The sequence below is a fragment of the Curcuma longa genome, chromosome 3 (genome assembly GCF_044706935.1).
Source record: "Curcuma longa cultivar G26 ecotype Majalengka, Jawa Barat chromosome 3, ITB_CL_G26_1.1, whole genome shotgun sequence".
NCBI lineage: Eukaryota > Viridiplantae > Streptophyta > Magnoliopsida > Zingiberales > Zingiberaceae > Curcuma > Curcuma longa.
In genome coordinates this window covers 7013144-7029110 of record NC_133863.1, presented here as the reverse complement: position 1 = coordinate 7029110, position 15967 = coordinate 7013144, and the positions used below count along the sequence as shown (strand labels likewise).

Here is a 15967-nt window from a genome sequence, read left to right as displayed (position 1 = left end):
CCATGATAGACGTTTGCATCAAGATTCGTGATAAATGAGATGGACGGTGATGGATTCCTTCGACCTCACTTTTGTTTTCCAAAATTGGAATTTGCTCGGTTCACTTATTGACTCCAACTATGCATTTGATTTGAGGGGTAGTTGCATTCAGATGGACAGCTATGATAAAAAATATAACGGATGGACAATTGAGATCGCGCAGGGCCGAGAGGAAGATCTGTGGTATCAAACGAGCCATTCGAATAGGTGAAATGTGCACTACAGGCACCGTTTTTTTATTTTAAAATAAGAAGAAAAAAAAAGAATGATTCGATAACCTCATTTTTTTTCCCAAAATTGGAATTTGCTCGGTTCACTTATTGCCTCCATACTATGCATTTGATTTGAGGGGGTAGTGGCTTTCAGATGGACGACTATGATAAAAAAATATAACGGATGGACGGTTGGAAATTTGAATGGAAATAAAAAAGTGGTGGAAGGAGGAGGCTCCTTTGTAAATAGGAATATAGTTTCACATTGAAAATTTCAAAGCCTAATTATTGGTTTATATTGTATTACAAGCATTGATGTTGTGAACAAATGTATGGGTCACTTCGAAAGGCTCTCTTTCGTGCGTGGGGTGCGCAGGGGGTGCAAATCTAGGACCTAGATTGTACTATCTGTAAGGTAATTTGTGTGTGAGCGTGACCTATGCGCGTCGATACCTGTCGGACCACTCAGGACAAAATTTGTCCAGGCGAATTAATCAATATTTTGCCACTTGAAAATGTTTTAGCTCAAATGATAAGTATACAATTTAATGTTGCATGAACGTTGATGCAATTGAATGCATAAACGTATGGATTCATGAATGCATAAATGTATGGGCATAGTCTTGAGCAAAGAGAAGTAATTCGAAGCAAATTCACCTCTAGTCCCCTCTTTCTTTCTCTCTCTCATGATATCGTTCAAGTACTATCTCAGTTCGCCGCGATCTATTTGTGCTTGGTGGTCAGCGCGGTTCTGTCGTTGTATCCTGGGAACAGACGTCCATCGTGACCTCTAAGCACCGCGGGAGGGGACAAATTTGTTTTAAGGAAACTGCGTTGAACGCAGACCTCGACATCGGCCTCTCGGCACTTGACATCTCGGCTCTCGGCGTCTCGGCACTCGCTGTCTCGGCTCTCAGTGTCTCGACTCTCGCCGTCTCGGCACTCAACGCCTCGCCTCTCGACGTCTCAGCTCTCAGCGTCTTGACCACTCGACGTCTCAGCTCTCGGCATTTGGCCACTCGACGTCTCGTCACTCGGCGTCTCAGCCTCGGCAACTCGACTCTCGGCAGTCGGCCACTCAGCACTTGCCAACTCAGCTCTCGGCAATCAACGACTCGACCATTCGGTTGACTCAGCATCGGTGATCGGGAAAACACCAGCCTCTGCTGGCAACTTGAAGCTATCAGTTCAAATCATCTCTACAAGATAAGTTGATTTGTTTTATAATTTAATTCAGTAAAAAATTAATCTCTCCGATAAAGATTATCCAACATTGACAAGTAAGATCGGGCAAGACCGAAAGGAAGATATGTGGTATCAAACGAGTCGTCTGGATAGGTGAAATGTACACTACAGGCACCGTTTTTTTATTTTAAAATAAGAAAAAATAAATGATTCGATAATATCGAACAATTAGGAGAAATCATTTTTTTTTACCGAAAATACTCCTTTTTCATTCTAACTATCTTTTTTATTTCATTGTTTAAAAAATATAGCTGTGAATATTTGTTTTCTGTATTTTAAAAGTGTTTAGATCAAATGATGTTAAAATATTTGGTTGGGAAAATTTGGTTCTGATTGATTTTAGGATAAATTTATCTCAACAAGTTAGTTCCAAATTGACTTGTGATAAATCCTTAATTTTAAGTTTATTTTCACTTAAAATTAAATTTTGTGTTCAAGTATATCTTTTTTTTTTCTTTTGTTTACAGTTGATCTCTTCAGCATGCCTAAATTGCATGAATAAGCCCCTAGTTATAATTTATTTAATATTTTAATAATTTGAAAAGTTCATAACGGGGTGGGGGAGAATAAAAGAAACCGCTAAAATTCAGCGCATTTGTACGGCACCGAACGCCATCGATGAGCGATCCCGCCATATTTCTGAGCATTTCCCCGGGATGACCTCCGCGCCGCCCGCCAAGTGCTCGATCGAATGCTCCACCGTACCACGGCCTACTACAACTCCCTCATCGCCGCACATGGTCGTAGTGGACGCGGCCGTGTAGCGGCCACGCTCCTTCCCGCGATGCTGGCTGCTGGCCTCAGACCGACCCGCTTCACCTTCACGCCCCTCCTCTCCGCGCCTTCTCTCGGCCTCGACGAAGGCATCCGACTGCACTCCATGATTCTCAAGTTCGGGTTTCTTCATTCAGATGCTTTCTCCGGCACCGCCTTGCTTGGTCTCTATGCTCGATATGGTAGCTTAACACAAGCGTACCGTTTGTTCGATGAAATGCCTGCGAGGACCATCGTCACTTGGAACTCCATGATTGCGGCATTCTCTCGGTTCAGCTGTAACGAGGAGTCCATGTATTTGTTTCGACAGCTCTTGGCAAGTGGAATTGGTCTGACGGAGTGCTCTTTTCTCAGTATTTTGCCAGCGCTTTCCGATAAATTGCAGTCCGTGGAGCTTATTCTAGGGCTGTCTCTTAAGATAGCAATGAATTCTTTCCTTACCGTTGCAAATGCACTGCTCTGCTCACTCTTCACTTGCTTTGGAGTGCACACAGCCGATCGGTTGTTTAACAGTTTGCCAATCCGGGACGTCGTTTCTTGGAACACTATGATAGCAGGACTCGCAAAGAGTGGAATGCCAGAGAAATCTTTGGAGTTCTTTCAGATGATGCTTACCAACAAGGAATCTCCGACTGATACTACAATTGTCAGTGCCATCAATGCTTGTGTTAGCATGAACTCAGCTGAGTACGGAGTGCTCATCCATGCCAAGGCCACCAAGTACGGTCTTGACAACAATGTGTTCGTGGCTAGTTCGCTGATCAACTTCTATGCAAGTTGGAGAAGATTGGAAGATGCACGGAGAATGTTTGATGGAATTCTTGAAAAGAATGTTGTCTGTTGGAATTGCCTAATCTCAGGCTATTCACAAACTGATTCATCTACTTCTGTGCTTATTTTCAAGTCATTGTTGAGATCAGAGGTCAGACCAAATGAGCTATCATTCTCTCCGATGCTTCCGAGAGTACCTTTTCTAGAACTCCAGCAGCTCCATTCATTTATCATAAAGTTAGGGTACAGTAAGAATCACTACATTTCTAGTGCTCTTATTGCCTCATATGACTCTCATGGCATTCCAGGTGATTTATCACTTCACATCAGTGGCATTGACCCAGAAACATCCACTGCCAAAATGAATGCTATAGCCAGTATTTACAACAGGGATGGCCAGTATGAAGAAGCCCAGAAGCTACTATTCCAGCTGCAAAGCCCTGATACCTTCTCCTGGAACATCTTGTTAAATGCTTGTGCGCGCAATAGAGACTATTCTGAAGCCTTCTTGTGGTTCAAGCATATGCAAGCTGCAGGGCATTCATTTGATAGCTATACTGCTATGAGCTTACTGAGCATCTGTTCAAAGATCAACAGCATTGCGCTTGGAGGGTCACTTCATGGCCTCATCGTAAAGACTATCTCTTGTTGTTGCGACACTTTTGTGTGCAATATGTTAATGGACATGTATGCAAAGTGCGGTAGCATTGATGGCTGTGTGAGGGTTTTCAAAGAAATGGGTGACAAGAAGAACCTTATTTCATGGACTGCTCTTGTCTCTGGACTGGGATTGAATGGTCGTCCTCATGAAGCACTTGCAAGCTTCAAGCATATGAAATCGGAGGGCTTCGAGCCAGACCGAGTTGCTCTACTTGCAGCCCTCTCAGCATGCAGGCATGGCGGTCTGATAGAAGCAGGAATGCACTTGTTTGAAAGTATGAAGAATGTTTATGGCATTGAACCAGAGATGGACCACTATGTTTGTGTAGTTGATATGCTATGTAACTGTGGACAGCTAAAGGAAGCTGAGAGGGTGATCAGTGGCATGCCATTTCAGCCAAATGGTGTCATTTGGCGCACCTTCCTTCAAGGTTGCAAGAGATTTGGAGGTCTTCTAACATGAACAAGATAAGGAGATTAAATTCAGGTGAAATGTAGTCTCTAGGTTTATTATATGTTACATCATGTCGTATTATTCATTTATTTTTTTATGTAGTATGATTTATTATATGTTACATCTGTTTATGAATTTAAACTTTATCTAATTGATGAAGAAAACGTCTTCCATGGCTATCCAAAGGAAGCAAATTATATTAGCTTTCGCCAGTTCATGTATCTAATTGGTAAGGGACATAGACGTAACAAATAGAATCACTATATATGTTTCTTTGCTAAATTTGGAAATTGTTGTGACCACAATCTGTTTGTGTAGTAATTTTTTTTGAAAGATTAAGAACTAGTCTTTACAGAGTGTGAAAGTTCGTTTACATCCAAAGTGAATATAATTATACTAGGTATATCGTGGGTCTCCAGTTGGAGCGTCAAAAGTGCTTGTTGTGAATGATAATTGAAACACAATTGTAATTTAGTAAAATATATTTGTCAAAACTAACGAAATTTATAAGAATATAACCAGCAACGTTTTATTAGGTTTTTTATGGGAACATGATGAGTCTACATTGGCTCTTAATTTAGATTCGGATGTTAGACTTGCTCCACAGGTTAAGATAATTAACTTGCTCTGCTCTAGAGATTTTTCTAGCATTGTAATCTCAGAGGATCTTATTTGTCACTAAGGTGAAGGAATGAACGCTAAGGATCTCTCTATTGTTGTGTTCTATGAAGAATTACTTCTCACTGCGAAGACAGGCACTAAGAAATTTATCGAGTCAAAGTAAGAGTTAGAACTTTATGTCTCTTAAAGACAGTGTTGCCCCACTATGATACTCATGGTACAAAGATCTCGTCCGCATAATAGTGACATTTTTAGTTTGTGTACCATCAAATAGTTCACACAATAGAATTTACTAAGAAGAGAGAAATCAAGAGAGAATGAATGTTTGAGATTGAGCGATCCAAAGTCCATTTTATAAGAGTGAAGTAAGCGCTTTAAAAGGTTACTAGGATGAAATGTTTCACAATTTCAACAAGTGTTTGTTTAGCTACCACACATGTAGCTAATGCAGATACATATACGAGTTGTGCAAAAATATTTTTTACCTCTAGTCAAGTTAATCTACGTATTCACGTTGATAGTTACATTCATATACTAGCTTATACTCTTTTTTGATCAAACTAGATCATATGAAAATTACTCACATTTTTTATTTACTTAAAAAATTATTTTTATTATAATTTATTCACAAAATAGAATAACTCTATCCCTAACTGATCTGGGTTTAAATAGATTAATTTTTACTAGTTGGATGGTTTTTGTGACAAAGAATTATACTGTAACAACGACTGATTTATTTAAGAACGAGAAAAAAAATATTTTCAGTCGGTGGTCGATTGATGACTCCAACGAGGTTTTGATGATTTGAGCGGTTCAGCTTCCATGAGATTTCACTGCCAGTGAAATAATAATGAAAAAGAAAAGAATTTATATTTAAAATTAAAGATTGCGAGTCACGTGATCAGCGCGTGCCTATGCTTCAACCAAATTGAAAACGAGACAGTCATTGCTCTGATGGCTACGGCAACGTCGGCTACGGCAACGCCTACGCGACAAAGACTTTGTGTTGCTTGTATATTCTCAATCTCTTGACGGATACATAATTCAAATACACAATTTTCAAACCCAACTATAACTCCGTCAACGACCATATCCACCACGTCCTCCGCCCCTGCTCCTCCACCTGTCATCTCCACCGTCAAATTGTAGGTTTTGATTGCGGACAAAAATAAAAAAAAGTACCCTGTTAAAAAATATTCTATTCTATTTTTTTCATCTTTAACTAAAATACTATAACATGTTTAAAATTATTATAAATAGTTTTAGTTAAAATTATTTTGATATTGATAAAAATTATTTAAACATTATCAACTTATCAACATTAGTTCAATATAATTAAAATTTATTAAATATTATTATAACATGTTAGTAAAGATTATTACAATATAAAATAATTTTAGTATGTTATAATCGTTATAACAGTATTAAATAATAATATTTTTAAAATAAAAACAGACATGAAATGTTTTTTAGTATTTATTAAAATAAATTGTCTTTTAATAATAAAAAAATACAAGCGATCCTGTTAACCTTTTTTATTTCAACCTAGCTGGTTAAAGAAGACACCAAAAATAATTATACGGGGCGGAGGCTTGTAGCCTTGCCTACCTGTCTGCGCAGAAATTGGGTAAGCGGGTATTCCAGTGAGTAAGAAGATGACAACAATTTTAAACAACCAGGCACAACCATCGAAGCATTGAGCAGGAGCCCGCACCAAAGTAGGTCCCACATGCACGCAGATTCTTTATTGCCTTAAGGCTGCGGAGGTGATAGTATACAAATGTCAAAACAATCTCCGCATAGAAAAAAAAAATGGGATGAAAAAATGCAGGAAAATTATGGCACTTTACTCAATCGTGTGAAGTTTGCTTCCCCTAAAGATTTGAGGATGAACTCCTTCTAATTTAATTCCTTTTTTATTTTTAAATATACGATAATTTACTACTTCACAACAAGTTTTTTGCCCTTTTTTTTTTATATTTTAAAAATAAAATATAATATTTTTTCCTTTTATCAGTCTGTGTGTCTTTTGGAGCTTAAAGGATTCCGTGATCAGTGACTATGAGCGAAGGAGAAGATTGAGAAAGAGGGAAAGAAAGAGGGGAAAGCTGCCCGCAGATCCGATGCCCTTATGAGAAATCGCCAACGCGCCGCCCTGCCCGACCCGACCACTAACCATGGCCCCCCTCCGCTGCCTCCCTTCTCCGCCAGTGGCGGCGGCCGTGGTGGGAGCGAGAGCGAGGAAGGCGTCTACAACATCATACCTATCCACGACGTTGTCCCTGACCACCCCTGCCTCCGCTACCCGGAGGTGCGAGTCGCCATGTCTGCGCTGCTGCTCACAGTGGGGGAGCTCCGGACGCCGCCCTTCGTCCCCTGGCACGCTGACCTCGACCTTCTCGATTGGCTTGGGTTCTTCTTCGGGTTCCAGCGCGACAACGTCCGCAACCAGCGGGAGCACCTCGTGCTCCTCCTAGCCAACGCGCAGATGCGCCTTCAGACTCCGCCGCAGAACGGCCTCAACCTCGATGTCCGCGTCGCCCGCAGCCTCCGTAAGAAGCTCCTCCATAACTACACATCCTGGTGCTCCTACCTCGGGCGCAAGTCCAACGTTTGGATCCGCAGCAACTCTGACTCCCGCCGCGAGCTTCTATACGTCGCTCTCTACCTCCTCGTGTGGGGCGAAGCAGCCAACCTCCGTTTTCTTCCTGAGTGCCTCTGCTATATCTACCACAACATGGCTGTTGAACTCGGCCGCATCCTGGAGGGTCACATCGACGACGCCACCGGTCAGCCAGCCCTCCCAGCCATTACCGGCGAGAATGCTTTTCTCAACCGTGTCGTGGTGCCTATCTACCAGACCATCAAGGGAGAAGTCGATGCCAGCCGCAATGGCACCGCCCCCCATTCCGCCTGGCGCAATTACGATGACATCAACGAGTTCTTCTGGAGCAGCAACTGCTTCGAGCACCTCCACTGGCCGCCCGAACGCTCCTCGATTTTCTTCGTCACGCCGCCCAATAAGGATCGCGTTGGGAAGACAGGTTTCGTAGAGCAGCGTTCCTTTTGGAACGTATTCCGCAGCTTCGACCGCTTGTGGGTTATGCTCATCCTTTTTTTCCAGGCTGCTGTCATTGTGGCATGGGGCGGTGAGACGTTCCCGTGGCACAACCTGCAGACCCGGAACGACCAGGTCCATCTCCTTACCATCTTCATCACCTGGGCTGGTCTCCGCCTCCTCCAGTCCATTCTCGACGCTGGCACCCAGTACAGCCTTGTGACTCGCGAGACCAAGCTGCTCGGAGCGCGTATGGTGCTCAAGAGCTTCGTAGCCATCGCGTGGACTGTGGCATTCTCCGTCCTGTACGCTCAAATTTGGGACCAGAGAGACCGAGACCGAGGTTGGTCGCAGGCTTCGAATCAGCGGATTGTGAACTTTCTGGAGGCTGCCATCATGTTCATCCTTCCGGAACTGCTCGCTCTCCTCCTCTTCATCCTCCCCTGGGTCCGGAATTTCATAGAGAAAACTAATTGGAGCATTCTTTATGTGCTCACTTGGTGGTTCCAAAGCCGCATCTTTGTTGGCAGAGGGCTCAGAGAATGTTTGGTCGATAACCTTAAGTATTCATGCTTCTGGATTATGGTGCTCATTGCCAAGTTCACCTTCAGCTACTTCCTTCAGATCAGGCCGATGGTTGCTCCTACAAAAGCATTGATTGACCTCCAAAATGTACAGTATGAATGGCACGAGTTCTTCAGCCGCACCAACCGGTTTGGTGTGGTCATCCTGTGGCTTCCGATAGTTCTAATCTATCTAATGGATATCCAGATATGGTACTCCATCTTCTCTTCCTTTGTTGGAGCACTAGTGGGCCTATTCTCTCACCTTGGAGAGATTCGTGATGTGCATCAATTTAAATTGAGGTTCCAGTTCTTCGCTGGTGCATTGCAGTTCAATCTGATGCACGAGGAACAGCAAAGCCATGGACATAGTTCATTGCAGAGCAGATTCAGAGATGCTGTCAATCGGCTGAAGCTAAGGTATGGGTTAGGACAGCCATACAAAAAGATTGAATCAAATAAAGTGGGTCCAAGCAGTTTTGCACTGATATGGAATGAGATCATTCAGGCATTCAGAGAGGAGGATATTATAAGTGATCATGAGGTTGAGCTTCTTGAGCTACCGCCACACATTTGGAATATCCGGGTGATCAGGTGGCCATGCATTCTACTCTGCAACGAACTTCTTCTTGCACTGAGCCAGGCAAAGGAATGGAAGGTTGATGACAGGCAACATTGGCGCCAGATTAGCAAAAATGAGTACAGACGCTGTGCTGTCATTGAGGCCTATGATAGTGTTAAGTACCTGCTGATGCATATAATCATAGAAGGAACTGAAGAACATGCTATCATTGCCCGATTGTTTGATGAGTTTGATGGCTGGATCCAGGCAGGGGAATTCACAATCCAATTCAATACACTTGTTCTGCAGAATATCTTTGACCAACTGGTCATCCTGCTGGACACATTGGTGAAACAAAATAAGGACAAAGTGGTCATCATATTACAAACCCTCTATGACATAGCTACCCGTGACTTTCCCCAAATAAAGAAGACCAAAGAACAACTTAAAGCATCAGGTTTGGCACCAAAGGGCCCAAGCGGTCTGCTCTTTGAGAATGTGGTTGTATTGCCTGATGAACAAGACGAGAACTTTTACAGGCAGGTGAGAAGGCTGCACACAATTCTTACATCAAAAGATTCCATGAATAATGTCCCAAAGAATCTTGAGGCTCGAAGGCGTATTGCTTTCTTTAGCAACTCATTGTTCATGAACATGCCTCGAGCTCCTCGGGTGGATAAGATGCAGGCATTCAGCGTCTTGACTCCATATTACAATGAGGAAGTTCTGTACAGCAAAGAGCAGCTTCAGTCTGAAACCGAAGATGGCATCTCTATCATTTTCTATTTGCAGAAAGTTTATGAAGATGAGTGGGCGAATTTTTTGGAACGTATGCGTCGGGAAGGTATGGTTGATGAAGAGGAGCTCTGGAATAAAAGGTGTAGAGATCTTCGGCTTTGGGTCTCATATAGGGGTCAAACATTGTCACGCACTGTCCGAGGAATGATGTATTACTACAGAGCTCTTAAAATGCTAGCCTTCCTTGATTCTGCTTCTGAGATTGATTTAGAGAAAGGAGCAACAGGATTAACATCACCAGGTTTCTCAAGGAGGAATAGTAATTTGAATGGTTTGCAGGATGGGGCCGAGTCAAAGCTACAAAAATCTAGCAGAACTGGTAGTAGGGTCAGTTCGTTATTTAAAGGCCATGAACCAGGGACTGCTATGATGAAATATACTTATGTGCTTGCTTGCCAGATTTATGGAAGCCAGAAACATAAGAATGACGCTCGTGCCAGTGATATTTTATATTTAATGAAAAACAATGAAGCTCTCCGAGTAGCCTATGTTGATGAAGTAAAGTCAGGTAGGGATGAAGTAAAGTATTACTCTGTTCTTGTAAAATATGATCAACAACTGGAGAAAGAGGTGGAGATATACCGGGTCAGGTTACCTGGACCACTGAAGCTTGGAGAAGGCAAGCCAGAGAACCAGAACCATGCCCTCATCTTCACAAGGGGTGATGCAGTCCAGACGATTGACATGAACCAAGATAATTACTTTGAGGAGACCCTCAAGATGCGCAACCTGTTGGAGGAGTACTCCCACACCTATGGTGTTCGGAAACCAACAATCTTGGGAGTCCGAGAACATGTATTTACTGGTTCAGTCTCCTCCCTTGCTTGGTTCATGTCTGCACAGGAGACAAGCTTTGTTACACTCGGACAGAGGGTGCTAGCAAACCCATTGAAGATCCGAATGCATTATGGGCATCCTGATGTCTTTGATCGGCTTTGGTTTCTTAGTCGAGGTGGCATTAGTAAAGCTTCTAGGGTCATAAACATCAGTGAGGACATATTTGCAGGTTTTAATTGTACACTCCGTCGTGGCAATGTAACCCATCATGAGTATCTACAGGTAGGTAAAGGACGAGATGTAGGCTTGAACCAGATTTCTATGTTTGAAGCCAAGGTTGCCAGCGGCAATGGTGAACAGACCTTAAGCAGAGATGTTTATAGGTTGGGCCATAGGTTGGACTTCTTCCGAATGCTCTCCTTCTTCTACACAACTGTGGGATTCTACTTCAACACCATGATGGTGGTACTGACTGTCTATGCATTTGTTTGGGGACGTCTTTATATGGCTCTTAGTGGTCTGGAGAATTCCATCCAAAACACTGCTGACTCAACTAATAACGCAGCTCTAGGTACTATTCTAAACCAGCAGTTTGTTATCCAGCTTGGACTTTTCACTGCCCTGCCCATGATTATAGAAAATTCCCTTGAGCACGGATTTCTACCTTCAATTTGGGATTTCCTGAAAATGCAGTCCCAACTTGCATCCATGTTCTACACCTTCTCCATGGGAACGAAGGCTCACTATTATGGGCGGACAATCCTTCATGGTGGTGCAAAATATAGGGCGACAGGACGTGGTTTTGTGGTTGAACACAAGAAATTTGCAGAGAACTATAGACTATATGCACGTAGTCATTTCATCAAAGCAATAGAGCTTGGTGTGATATTGACAACGTATGCTTCATATAGCCCAGTAGCAAAGAACACTTTCGTTTATATATTAATGACAATTTCTAGCTGGTTTCTGGTGGTATCATGGATCATGGCTCCCTTTGTTTTCAACCCTTCTGGCTTTGATTGGTTAAAAACTGTCTATGACTTTGAGGATTTCATGAACTGGATTTGGTATCCTCCTCTGATTTCGACAACATCTGAGCAGTCTTGGGAGAAATGGTGGAGTGAAGAAAATGATCATCTCCGGGCAACTGGCCTCTGGGGAAAGCTGTTGGAGATAGTACTAGATATCCGGTATTTCTTTTTCCAATATGGAATTGTCTATCAGTTAAAAATTTCCAGTGGGAGTCAAAGTGTTGCTGTCTATCTGCTTTCTTGGATATGTGTCATTGCAGCTGTTGGGACTTTTGTCTTAATGGATTATGCTCGAGACAAGTACGCTGCAAAGAAACACATAAAATACCGAACCATCCAAGCCTCAGTTATACTCTTTGTGGTGTTTGTTATAGTTTTGTTGCTGGAGTTTACTTCCTTTGAGATAATTGATATCTTCACAAGCCTATTGGCATTTATTCCAACTGGTTGGGGTTTAATTTCGATTGCTCAAGTGATCAAACCATTCATAGAATCAAGTGTGCTATGGGATAGTGTGGTTGCTATTGCTCGTCTGTATGAAATACTTTTAGGAGTGTTCATAATGGCACCAGTAGCATTCATGTCCTGGATGCCTGGGTTCCAGGAAATGCAGACTAGAATTCTGTTCAATGAAGCATTCAGTCGAGGTCTTGAGATATCACGCATACTCACTGGAAAAAAAGAAAATACTATTTGAGGTGATTTTTTCATTTTACTTTGTGATTTATTTCTTGCATTAATATGCTACTTTTCAGTTTTACTTGAATGACAGAAAAGCCAAATCTAGCTCAGAATTTTATGTATATTTTTGAGTCATTAACACTTCACAGGGATGTTTTTTTTTTTTTTGCAAATTTTGAACAGGCTTGGATTTTCCCCCAAAATCAGAATTTGAATATATATATATATATATATATATATATATATAGTCACAAAACATGACATTTGTTTTGGTCATATTCTTAAGTTTTGCATCATCCACGTGACTTCTGACTACTAACTACTGACTATTGAGTCTAGTAAAATTGATTTTCTAGTTTTTCCTAGAACCCAAAGAAGATATCGGTTATCATACCAATCTTTTCAAACTATTAGGTTCAGCCATCACTGCTTGTAAATGTAGCCATCACTGCTGATAGCATAGTAACTTTTGTTTGATTTATTTAGTAGCATCAGGCCAGTGATTCTGTCCTTGGATTTTATACTATTTGATGAACTTATTTTATTGGTTAGCATATATTAACTAATGAATTTTCATGTGTCTGTTACTGTTATAATTAGATAGAGTAAATTTTATTCTGACCTGTACATTTTTTTGTTTTCCCCAAATTGAATATCGAAATGTTTTTCTTTGCCTCAATTTCCCCAGAAAATATATTTGGCTGCAAATACTCAGAAATAAATACTCTACACCCCATCAATAATATCTCTTTAGTTATTTCCCTTTAACATAATTAAATTAACTAGTTTGTAGTGACTTAATTAATTAAAATCTTACATTTTGTAAAACCCATAAATTAAAGCTTCTTAGCTTAAAACTACCCCTTTTTCTGCATCATTTGCCTTGTATTTTTTTAATACTCAAATTTGATATATTTGTTGCAATGTAATTTTTAGTTATTAATCAAAGTGCCACAAATGCCCATGTATTTTATTATAGAAAAGATTGCCACCATCAATTTGTCGTTGTTTGGGTTAATATTTGACAACTTTCTAAACCATAAAAAGTAAATTGAGACAAAATGATATGGTGAAATTGAATATTTCATGAAACTATATGGCCCAATAAGGTACGCCTAGAGTTCACCCTTTTTGCAGAGTGCTATAAAAATACCCTCTAGATTTTTATTATATTGTAGGATTTCAATTATGCTTCACAAACCTAGTTATCAATGTGTCCTGAAAACGGGCCAACTCAAGTGGAAAAGCAGAAAGATAATCCTTACTAAAGTGCAAAAACAAACCTGGAAATAGAAAAACTAATCCAAGACATGTGTTTTACGATTATATCTAATAAAAATAGTTAAATTGGAACAATAATAAGGATAGGATTTAAAGTTTTAGTATGCCTAACCAGCAAATTGGATCTTTTTGTACATTCGAGTTCAAAAGGACTTTTCTTCCCTATTGGCAGTTTATTTTTTGAGATCATCTTTCATATCAGACTAAAATTGGGTGCTATTCTACCTGATGGTCAAATGTACTCTAGTAAGCTAAGTATGCTTATTGCTTGACACTGGAGTAATGATGCTTTTAGTAGGACTATGTTCTGCTATGTACTTTTCTGAAAATTAGTTCATGGAAGTTCCTTACTTGAGTGGAATTATGGATCATAAAGTTACTCATTGAAAATGACTGAATGATAGCAGTTGATATGCTGACTGTACTCTTAGTACTAGTAGTAACGTTGTTAGTGGTGACATCAATCAAATCTAGATGTGGATTCAGAGATCAGAATTATGATTCAAGTTCCATACTCTGTATTTGGCTGCTTCACAAAATGCTATAACTGTTGTTACCAACAATATAAGATGGAAGTTTGTATAAAGGTTTTTTTGTCCCTACACTTGATCAAAATTGAGCTTCAAAAGAACCATCAGTCTGTTTACCATGCTAGCTTTATATTTTTGTTATTTCGTGCACAAATGTAGCATTATTTATTTAATCACTGATTTTGCATCTGATACTAATACTTATGTTTTCTTGCACGTAAATTATCACAGCGGGTTTGGTTGGTGAAGGTGATCCTGTCCTGTATGGTGCATTTCACATGCAACCTCCAGATGGAAATACATCCTACCAAAATTCTAGTTTTGTTTGGAATCTAGTCAATTCTCATTCCTTTGCAATGGGATGGTATGTAAATATCTCATTTTGAAACTTGATTCTCCTAGCTATCTTAGGTGTTGGCTTCAAATTCGGGAAAGCTTTTTTTTTTTAAAAAAAAAACTCTGAAGTGGTTCTTGATACTTGCATCTTTGATTCTTGGGTTAGCCCTTTAATTTTTCTTCTGAGAAACTTGTTACTAGCAACAGACATCTATGTTTCACGAGGGCTCCTAGATTAGCACCAACCTAGATGGGCAGTACAAAGGGTATGCATTTTGAATATCAACAAGTACCGATTGCAGTGGTGGTACTTTTGCTTCCCCTGTGGCCAACTGTTTCCAGGATATATTTTTGTATAGATCAGATTGGCCTTGCTTGCGAAACACACTACCATCCTGATGATCTTTGAATGTTTGCATTCATGTTGAGTATGATTGCATTCATATTGAATCCGATTCATTAGTCTGAGCTGCTAACCTTCTAATGTAATCGTGTGTAGAAATACAATACTCAGAACTCTCAGTTCATAATGCCATTTACTTTTTGTATGCTTTTGAAACAGGACAATCATGAATTGTTATGCAAGTGTTCCTTTGAACCAACATACTGTATAATTATACAAATATCTTGTAGTACTGCTATTGCTTGTTTGCTAGGCTTGTGAGAGATGACATAAATAAATGGGGAGAAAAAGAGTACAAGCAACAATAAGTCATGCTATATTGGCTTGTGAGAGCAAGCAAATGTTCTAGTCTTCTAGAGATGCACTGGATGAATTGCCTGCCATGTGATTGCATTCTTATCTCCCACGGTAAGTTTGGTTAACAAAATGAAAGTGAACATGAGTGAAACAGTGTTTTATATGTATTGATAAATTATTTGTCAAAAGTTTAAGCCGTTAGGAAAAGAAACACTCATGGATATATATCTTCTAGTTTTATATGTTTGTTCAAGTCTAACATGAATTGAGATAATCATGAACAAAATTGGACCAGTAGTTTGTGCTTATCATGTTATAGTTGATTGATTACGTACTTGTCAAATGCTTGAGTATAAAAAAAAAAAAAAATCAAGCTACATTTTTATATATTTATTAGTGATTTCCAAGGAATGGGATAGAATTATTTAGTACTTTTTTATTGTGGAATGATATAAATAGTTTATTCACATTCTTATCTTTGGATTGCTGGAATGCTGTAATAAGGAATAGTTTCTAAAATATTGATATTCCTGTAATAAATAATTTGCCTACCTTGCTTAGTCTACTTAGTTCACTTGACCAATTTGATCTGTTGACCAACCCCATGTATCGACTCATTTGGTTTGTTTGGGTCAGTTAATCCATTCAGACTTGTTCTTCAACTAGTTAGGTTTTTTTGGCCAATCCATCCTACTTCGTTTGCCCAGCTCACCCATCACTAGTTTATGGCACTTAAATATCCAACTTGCTTAACTCGTTTGATCTACTCATTTCATATTCTTTGCTCTATTGATTCATGCAACCTAGATGACCCACTCAGCCTTCGTGGTTTATTCTGCTCTTGTAGTTTGTCTAGGCTAGTCAGTCCACTCAA

General features: G+C 40.2%; 2 protein-coding genes and 1 non-coding gene across 3 annotated transcripts; all 3 read left to right on the top strand.

Moving 5' to 3' along the window:
• The first annotated feature begins 49 nt into the window (after positions 1 to 49).
• LOC141823576 (pentatricopeptide repeat-containing protein At3g58590-like) lies at positions 50 to 4175 on the top strand. Its single transcript, XM_074710876.1, has 3 exons — positions 50 to 137; positions 964 to 1245; positions 2141 to 4175. The coding sequence occupies exons 1-3, from the start codon at positions 50 to 52 to the stop codon at positions 4162 to 4164; spliced, it is 2394 nt and encodes a 797-aa protein (XP_074566977.1). The 3' UTR covers positions 4165 to 4175.
• A 2657-nt stretch (positions 4176 to 6832) lies between these two features.
• On the top strand, positions 6833 to 15057 carry LOC141824638 (callose synthase 12-like). Its single transcript, XM_074711961.1, has 2 exons — positions 6833 to 12263; positions 14289 to 15057. The coding sequence occupies exon 1, from the start codon at positions 6908 to 6910 to the stop codon at positions 12260 to 12262; it is 5355 nt and encodes a 1784-aa protein (XP_074568062.1). The 5' UTR covers positions 6833 to 6907; the 3' UTR covers position 12263; positions 14289 to 15057.
• LOC141825825 (small nucleolar RNA J33) lies at positions 9891 to 9970 on the top strand. The gene has a single exon (XR_012601574.1). It is a non-coding gene; the product is annotated as a small nucleolar RNA J33 (small nucleolar RNA).
• Positions 15058 to 15967: the final 910 nt, after the last annotated feature.

What these genes read in the sequence shown, in the direction of transcription:
- LOC141823576 (XM_074710876.1), top strand. Translation starts at nt 50, where the DNA reads ATGGATTCCTTCGACCTCACTTTTGTTTTCCAAAATTGGAATTTGCTC. An exon ending in CTATGCATTTGATTTGAGGG is followed by an intron (nt 138 to 963) that starts GTAGTTGCATTC and finishes GTACTATCTCAG; the next exon opens with TTCGCCGCGATCTATTTGTG. An exon ending in CAGCGTCTTGACCACTCGAC is followed by an intron (nt 1,246 to 2,140) that starts GTCTCAGCTCTC and finishes CATATTTCTGAG; the next exon opens with CATTTCCCCGGGATGACCTC.
- LOC141824638 (XM_074711961.1), top strand. Translation starts at nt 6,908, where the DNA reads ATGAGAAATCGCCAACGCGCCGCCCTGCCCGACCCGACCACTAACCAT.